This window comes from Entelurus aequoreus, linkage group LG25 (assembly GCF_033978785.1).
Source record: "Entelurus aequoreus isolate RoL-2023_Sb linkage group LG25, RoL_Eaeq_v1.1, whole genome shotgun sequence".
NCBI classification, from domain to species: domain Eukaryota; kingdom Metazoa; phylum Chordata; class Actinopteri; order Syngnathiformes; family Syngnathidae; genus Entelurus; species Entelurus aequoreus.
In genome coordinates, this window is record NC_084755.1 from 38,048,239 (window position 1) to 38,057,756 (window position 9,518).

Sequence of the window (9,518 nt, forward strand, 5' to 3'; positions counted from 1 at the left end):
AAGCAACACACTAAGGAGTGACGTCACCGCGCCTCACCCTCAGTAGGTTGATGACGTCAGTGTTAGCAGGTATTGCACAATGCGATGACGTACCTTGGTCTCGGTGCTCAGCAACTTGTACTGCGTCTCCTCGGTGTTCCCGAACAGAGAGTTCTTGATCATGCCGAACATGGCGCTCCTTTTTTACTCCGCTTTGTGGTCGTGTCGTCCGCTGCTGTGTGTCAGCCTGCTGCTCCTCAGCGACACATTGGGAGGTTTGGAGTTGGAGATGCGCGCTCACTGCATGCTCTCCTCCTCTTTCAGCCGCGATGACGGACGCCATGTGTCCCCGCCTCCTTCCTCCTCCTCCTCCTCCCTCACCGGCCCGATAAAAGCGCGTCAAATGTTGAATATTCATCAGTATGAAGACAAACATGACAAATGTTGAATATTCATCAGTATGAAGACAAACATGACAAATGTTGAATATTGATCAGTATGAAGACAAACATGACCTCTGTTATTGACAGGAAGTGGATATTAGGGCTGGCGGGCGATACTGCTCATTTTGGTGTCGATCTGACAATAGAGAGGAGCGGTATTGCTGACGTCGATACTGATACCGATTTTTGTTTGGAAATTGTCAAGATCGTTGAATGATTTTTTTTGGCCTTTATTTTGTTGTTCGTGATTATAACCGGAACATTGAAATACAATTTTAATGTGTATATTACTGAAAAGAAAACCGGTTTTGTTTAATACAGTTCTACCCAAACATTTAATAAAAGTACCAGCTACTTTAAAAGGGACATATATTTACAGACATATATATATATATATATATATATATATATATATATATATATATATATATATATATATATATATATATATATATATGTATGTATATACATATGTATACATATGTATATACATACATATGTATATATATATATATATATATATATATATATATATATATATACATACATATGTATATATATATATACATATATACACATACATATGTATGTATATATATATATATATATACACATACATATGTATGTGTATATATATATATATATATATACATATATATGATATACATATGTATGTATATATATATACATACATATGTATATATATACATATATATACATATATATATACATTTATATACATATATATATATGATATACATATATATATATATATTATATATGTGTATGATATATATATATATCATATATATATATATCATACATATATATAGATATACACATTATATATATATATATATATATTATATACAGTATATATATGTATGTATATCTATATATTTATATCTATATATATGTGTATATATATATATCTATATATGTGTATATATCTATATATATGTGTATATCTATGTGTGTATATATGTGTGTGTGTATATATTTATATATATCTATATATATGTGTATATCTATGTGTGTATATATGTGTGTGTGTATATATTTATATATATGTATATATGTGTGTATCTATATGTGTGTGTATATATATATATATATGTATGTGTGCGTATATATATATATATATATATATATATATATATATGATATATATATATATATATATATACACACACATATGTATGTATAAGACATATATATAGGATATATATACACATATATATTATTTAAATCGCTTTTTGATTTTTTTTAATGGATTAAGAATCATTAAAAATAAAAATCGCGATTAATTCCAACGTCAGTTTTTTTGACGCCCCTAGTAATTACCACTACCGGTAAATTGTTTACACCAGTGATTCTCAAACTTCTTTCACCAAGTACCACCTCAGAAATGACATGGCTCCCCAAGTACCACCACCATGACCAACATTAAAACGCCGCAGCATAGTAGGCCCACGTATTCATTAAAAACAAGGCAGAGGTTTTATTAAACAAGTATATTTCATATTTTTTGCCACTGTAACATTACACACACACTTTGAACGGTAACACTTTGTTTAAATATAGGAAATTAAAACACTGTACTTTAATCAAGTGATTTTTTCTTGTTGTGGCATACCACTACAACTATTTTCCATTCATGGATTTTGACAATACCTCCTCTGTTGATGTTGTGAAGGAGCTCTACTGAGGAAAGCCTCCACTTTGGTGGTCTTCCAGGACTTTTCATGTCGCAGCTATTTCTTCTTCGTGTGTTTCCTCTTTGACACTCTCTCCTTTTGTCTGCTTCCACCATGCTCCAGGAGGAGACATGTCACAATCTTGTAGTCTACATGAATAATTTGGAGTTTATAACCAACTGTCGTGCTCTTCAATGTAACCAGCATTTACTTATAGGACCCAATGCAAACAACCTTCCCTAGTCATGGTGTAAAAAAAAATAATAAAAAAAATGGAACCAACACAAAGTGCCAACAGACATAGTCACACATAAGACAATTTGTAGATTGTAGATTCAGAATTACACCCATGACAAAGCATGATGGGTAAAATGCAAAACACCACATCCACATGTATCCATAGATTATAATAGTTACTTTTGGACCATTTTTCAACCCAACGCGACCCCCGGGGCAGAAGGTTCGGACATCCCTGTTTTTTCCTCTACGACGATATGTGCATTATTAACTGTGACACAAGCCTTTGGTTTTCCCAGAATGCATTGGAAGGTTACGTGTGTGTAATGGGGGCAAGGCATGCAGCGCTCGCCTTAGTCCCGGTGTCACTGTGACTTGCCTGGCTTTGGGCTTTTTCTATTTAGATTCACACTGAGAGCAATGTTAGTCATCAGCGGGGAAAGGAAGGCTCGATTCATGGGGGGAAAGAAAGTGGAACGGGAAAAACATGGCGTCAGAAGACATGACGTAAATGTGGGCAAAGTGAGGAAGCGGCCAATGGAGGAGACGTGAAAGGCGCGGTGGTGACGCGGTCTTTTTATTTGCATTTTAATTTGAACAAAATAGGGCAATTCCTGAAAAAACTGCGTGTGAATGCTCCAATGCTGAAGTTGAACTGAAATGCTGACAGAATGTAGTATGAATGGAAGAATAGTTTCAATTTTGGAATGGTTTGAATGTTGAAGAGTTAGAATATCCAGGAAAAACTGGAATTTGGTTTGGAACTTGGGACATTGTTAGTTTGAATGTCCAGGATGAGTGGAATATGTTGATGTTGGAATGGTTTGAATTAGAGATATCCGATATTGTCCGACTCTTAATTACTGACGGAGGGAGATTTTTTACCTTTATCCATATTTAAGTGTTACTTCCTTACTTCCATAGTCATATTACAAAATAGCTAGTATTCTTCCTTCTTTCTCTCTCATAGTAATGTGTGTCGGCCTTCTAGCAGTGGAATGCAGGGAGTAGAGATAACTCAGGGAGTAGTCTAAACAATGAGGGTGGGAGCGAGGGACAGAGGGAAGAACACAGGAGTTCCGGGGGTTTTTGGGGGGATCGATCTAGACTGGGCTAGGGAACGCTTCTGTACTGGATTTGGTCTCACGTTTGTCTTCAAAGCTTTGAGAATAAACCACAAAATACCAACTACTGCCTGGTGATGAATTTAAACTTCAGCTTATGTGCCATAAAAAGAATTTGGGAGTGACCAGCAGCTTAAAATCCCTGGGAGGAAGAGCTGGTCAACGCAACAATTTGGGGGCTCGTCCGATATCAACCGATACCGATATATACAGTCGTGGAATGAACACATTATTATGCCTAATATTGTTGTGATGCCCCGCTGGATGCATTAAACAATGTAACAAGGTTTTCCAAAATAAATCAACTCAAGTTATGGAAAAAAAGTGCCAACATGGCACTGCCATGTTTATTATTGAAGTCACAAAGTGCATTTTTTTTTTTAACATGCCTCAAAACAGCAGCTTGGAATTTGGGATATGCTCTCCCTGAGAGAGCATGAGGAGGTTGAGGTGGGCGGGGTCGGGGGGGTGTATATTGTAGCGTCTCGGAAGAGTTAGTGCTGCAAGGGGTTCTGGGTATTTGTTCTGTTGTGTTACGGTGCGGATGTTCTCCCGAAATGTGTTTGTCATTCTTGTTTGGTGTGGGTTCACAGTGTGGCGCATATTTGTAACAGTGTAAACTTGTTTGTACGGCCACCCTCAGTGTGACCTGTATGGCTGTTGACCAAGTATGACTTGTATTCACTTGTGAGTGTGTCAAAAGCCGTAGATATTATGTGACTGTGCCGGCACGCAAAGGCAGTGCCTTTAAGGTTTATTGGCGCTCTGTACTTCTCCCAACGTCCGTGTACACAGCGGCCTTTTAAAAAGTCATACATTTTACTTTTTGAAACCGATACTGATAATTTTGAAACAGATATACCTATAATTTACAATATTTCATTTTTAAGCATTTATCGGCAGATAATATCGGCAGTCCTATATTATCGGACATCTCTAGTTTGAATAGGTTGAAAAATGTGGGAATTGTGCAACTTGGAAAAATGTCCCATTCATTTCAATAGGAACTTCCTGGAAATTTTGGGAAAAGCGGGATTAAAAAAAAAAGAAAAGATTAGGAGCATGAATTTCCTGAATGAGCTCAATTGGTTGGTGTTGGAATTGTTTAAATGGGTCAAGAAATGTTGAAGTAGTAACAGTTTTTAATTGAGATATTGTATTATGGAATTCCTGGAAAACCGAGAATGCTTCTAGTTCCTAAACCAACTTGTTTTTTTGTCCAGACTAAGAAAAATGTTTTGACGGCGGAACGGTTGAAACGGGATGAAAAAAGGAAAAGGAGCAGTCAAATGAAAAAGGTTGGAAATAGGGTTAGAAAAAAAAAACATGAATTCCTGGAAATTTGATGAATGTGGAAAAATGGTAGTTTAAATGTCTAGGGTGAATAGAATGTGTTGAAGGTGGAATGGTTTCAATTGGTTGAAGAATGTGGGAATTGTGGAAGTTTGAATGGGAAAAATTACAACAACAAAAAAAAGGAAATATGGGAAATCCAGGATTTCATTTTAGAATTGTTGAAGTAGAGCACATCATTCATGAACAAGCTGAATATTTTGAAATTGGAACAGTTTGAATCAGATGAAAAATGTGGAAATTTGAAGAATGTCTCCTTGACTTCAAGGGGAATTTCCCAACAATTAGGGAATTTTCGGGAGAAGCACATTTTTTTTTTGAAAATGGTAAAAAATTTGAATGGTCTGAATGAGTTGGTGTTGGAATTTTTCAAATCGGCCGAGAAATGTTGAAATAGTAACATGTTGGAATTGAGAAATGGTATTACGGAATTTCGGGAAAACTGGGAATTTTTCCAGTTCAAAAAACAACTTTGTTTTTTTGTCCTAATTAAGAGGAATGTTTTGACGGTGGAACGGTTGAAAAATGTGGAAGGAGTAGTCGCCAGAAAAAAGTGTGGAAATCGGGCTTTAAAAAAAAACAGGAATTTTGGAAAATCCTGGAATTTTTTTGAACTTGGAAAAAGGGTAGTTTGAATTTCCAGAATGAGTGGAATATGTTGAAGGTGGAATGGTTTCAATTGGTTGAAAAATGTAGAAATGGTGGAAGTTTGAAAAATGGCCAATTCATTTTGAATGGGAAAAATGAAAAAATAAAAGCAAATATGGGAAATCTGGGATTATTTTTTTTGAATTGTTGAAGTAGAGCACATCATTCATGAACAAGCTGAATATTTTGAAGTTGGAACAGTTTGAATCCGATGAAAAATGTGGAACTTTGAAGAATGTCTCCTTGACTTCAAGGGGAATTTCCCCAAAATGTGAGACTTTCAGGAGAAATTTGAAAATGGTAAAAATCTTGAATGGTCTGGTGTTGGAATTTTTCAAATCGGTCGAGAAATGTTGAAGTGAGAAATGGTATTACGGAATTTTGGGAAAACCTGGAATTTTTCCAGTTCAAAAAACAACTTTGTTTTTTGTCTAATTAAGAGGAATGTTTTGACGGTGGAACGGTTGAAAAATGTGGAAGGAGGTGGAAATAGGGCTTAAAAAAAACAGGAATTCTGGAAAATCCTGGAATTTTTTTGAACTTGGAAAAAGGGTAGTTTGAATTTCCAGAATGAGTGGAATATGTTGAAGGAGGAATGGTTTGAATTGGTTGAAAAATGTAGAAATGGTGGAAGTTTGAAAAATGGCCAATTAATTTTGAATGGGAAAAATGAAAAAATAAAAGCAAATATGGGAAATCCGGGATTATTTTTTTTGAATTGTTGAAGTAGAGCACATCATTCATGAACAAGCTGAATATTTTGAAGTTGGAACAGTTTGAATCAGATGAAAAATGTGGGAGTTGTGGAACTTTGAAGAATGTCTCCTTGACTTCAAGGGGAATTTCCCCAAAATGTGGGACTTTCAGGAGAAATTTGAAAATGGTAAAAATCTTGAATGGTCTGGTGTTGGAATTTTTCAAATCGGCCGAGAAATGTTGAAGTAGTAACATGTTGAATTGAGAAATGGTATTACGGAATTTTGGGAAAACTGGGAATTTTTCCAGTTCAAAAAATAACTTTGTTTTTTGTCCTAATTAAGAATGTTTTGACGGTGGAACGGTTGAAAAATGTGGAAGGAGTAGTCGCCAGAAAAAAGTGTGGAAATCGGGCTTTAAAAAAAACAGGAATTCTAGAAAATCCTGGAATTTTTTTGAACTTGGAAAAAGGGTAGTTTGAATTTCCAGAATGAGTGGAATATGTTGAAGGTGGAATGGTTTGAATTGGTTGAAAAATGCAGAAATGGTGGAAGTTTGAAAAATGGCCAATTAATTTTGAATGGGAAAAATGAAAAAATAAAAGCAAATATGGGAAATCCGGGATTATTTTTTTTTAATTGTTGAAGTAGAGCACATCATTCATGAACAAGCTGAATATTTTGAAGTTGGAACAGTTTGAATCAGATGAAAAATGTGGAAATTTGAAGAATGTCTCCTTGACTTCAAGGGGAATTTCCCCAAAATGTGGGACTTTCAGGAGAAATTTGAAAATGGTAAAAATCTTGAATGGTCTGGTGTTGGAATTTTTCAAATCGGTCGAGAAATGTTGAAGTAGTAACATGTTGAATTGAGAAATGGTATTATGGAATTTTGGGAAAAGCGGGAATTTTTCCAGTTCAAAAAACAACTTTGTTTTTTTGTCCTAATTAAGAATGTTTTGACGGTGGAACGGTTGAAAAATGTGGAAGGAGTAGTCGCCAGAAAAAAGTGTGGAAATCGGGCTTTAAAAAAAAAACAGGAATTCTGGAAAATCCTGGAATTTTTTTTAACTTGGAAAAAGGGTAGTTTAAATTTCCAGAATGAGTGGAATATGTTGAAGGTGGAATTGTTTGAATTGGTTGAAAAATGTAGAAATGGTGGAAGTTTGAAAAATGGCCAATTAATTTTGAATGGGAAAAATGAAAAAATAAAAGCAAATATGGGAAATCCGGGATTTTTTTTTTGAATTGTTGAAGTAGAGCACATCATTCATGAACAAGATGAATATTTTGAACTTGGAACAGTTTGAATCAGATGAAAAATGTGGGAGTTGTGGAACTTTGAAAAATGTCTCCTTGACTTCAAGGGGAATTTCCCCAAAATGTGAGACTTTCAGGAGAAATTTGAAAATGGTAAAAATCTTGAATGGTCTGGTGTTGGAATTTTTCAAATCGGTCGAGAAATGTTGAAGTGAGAAACATGTTGAATTGAGAAATGGTATTACGGAATTTTGGGAAAACCGGGAATTTTTCCAGTTCAAAAAACAACTTCGTTTTTTGTCTAATTAAGAGGAATGTTTTGACGGTGGAACGGTTGAAAAATGTGGAAGGAGGTGGAAATAGGGCTTAAGAAAAACAGGAATTCTGGAAAATCATGGATTTTTTCTAATTTGGAAAAAGGTAGTTTGAATTTCCAGGATGAGTGGAATATGTTGAAGGAGGAATTGTTTGAATTGGTTGAAAAATGTAGAAATAGTGGAAGTTTGAAAAATGGCCAATTAATTTTGAATGGGAAAAATGAAAAAAATAAAAGCAAATATGGGAAATCCGGGATTATTTTTTTTGAATTGTTGAAGTAGAGCACATCATTCATGAACAAGCTGAATATTTTGAAGTTGGAACAGTTTGAATCAGATGAAAAATGTGGAAATTTGAAGAATGTCTCCTTGACTTCAAGGTGAATTTCCCCAAAATGTGGGACTTTCAGGAGAAATTTGAAAATGGTAAAAATCTTGAATGGTCTGGTGTTGGAATTTTTCAAATCGGTCGAGAAATGTTGAAGTGAGAAATGGTATTACGGAATTTTGGGAAAACCGGGAATTTTTCCAGTTCAAAAAACAACTTAGTTTTTTTTCTAATTAAGAGGAATGTTTTGACGGTGGAACGGTTGAAAAATGTGGAAGGAGGTGGAAATAGGGCTTAAGAAAAACAGGAATTCTGGAAAATCCTGGATTTTTTTTAATTTGGAAAAAGGATAGTTTGAATTTCCAGAATGAGTGGAATATGTTGAAGGTGGAATTGTTTGAATTGGTTGAAAAATGTAGAAATGGTGGAAGTTTGAAAAATGGCCAATTATTTTTGAATGGGAAAAATGAAAAAATAAAAGCAAATATGGGAAATCCGGGATTATTTTTTTTGAATTGTTGAAGCACATCATTCATGAACAAGCTGAATATTTTGAAGTTGGAACAGTTTGAATCAGATGAAAAATGTGGGAGTTGTGGAACTTTGAAGAATGTCTCCTTGACTTCAAGGTAAAAATCTTGAATGGTCTGGTGTTGGAATTTTTCAAATCGGTCGAGAAATGTTGAAGTGAGAAATGGTATGACGGAATTTTGGGAAAACCGGGAATTTTTCCAGTTCAAAAAAACAACTTCGTTTTTTGTCTAATTAAGAGGAATGTTTTGACAGTGGAACGGTTGAAAAATGTGGAAGGAGGTGGAAATAGGGTTTAAGAAAAACAGGAACTCTGGAAAATCCTGGATTTTTTTTAATTTGGAAAAAGGTAGTATGAATTTCCAGGATGAGTGGAATATGTTGAAGGACGAATTGTTTGAATCGGTTGAAAATTGTAGAAATGGTTGAAGTTTGAAAAATGGCCAATTAATTTTGAATGGGAAAAATGAAAAAATAAAACCAAATATGGGAAATCCGGGATTATTTTTTTTTGAATTGTTGAAGTAGAGCACATCATTCATGAACAAGATGAATATTTTGAAGTTGGAACAGTTTGAATCAGATGAAAAATGTGGAAACTTGAAGAATGTCTCCTTGACTTCAAGGGGAATTTCCCCAAAATGTGAGACTTTCAGGAGAAATTTGAAAATGGTAAAAATCTTGAATGGTCTGGTGTTGGAATTTTTCAAATCGGTCGAGAAATGTTGAAGTGAGAAATGGTATTACGGAATTTTGGGAAAACCTGGAATTTTTCCAGTTCAAAAAACAACTTAGTTTTTTGTCTAATTAAGAGGAATGTTTTGACGGTGGAACGGTTGAAAAATGTGGAAGGAGGTGGAAATAGGGCTTAAGAAAAACAGGAATTCTGGAAAATCCTGGATTTTT

The 9,518-nt window shown here is 34.7% G+C and overlaps 1 protein-coding gene across 1 annotated transcript in view; it reads right to left on the reverse strand.

Moving 5' to 3' along the window:
• Positions 1 to 316, reverse strand: part of LOC133642224 (heme-binding protein 1-like) — a 53,957-nt gene extending 53,641 nt beyond the window's left edge. Inside the window, exon 1 of the mRNA XM_062036309.1 lies at positions 94 to 316. Coding sequence (XP_061892293.1) covers positions 94 to 171 — 78 coding nt within the window. The 5' untranslated portion in view covers positions 172 to 316. The remainder of the gene's footprint in view (positions 1 to 93) is intronic.
• Positions 317 to 9,518: the final 9,202 nt, after the last annotated feature.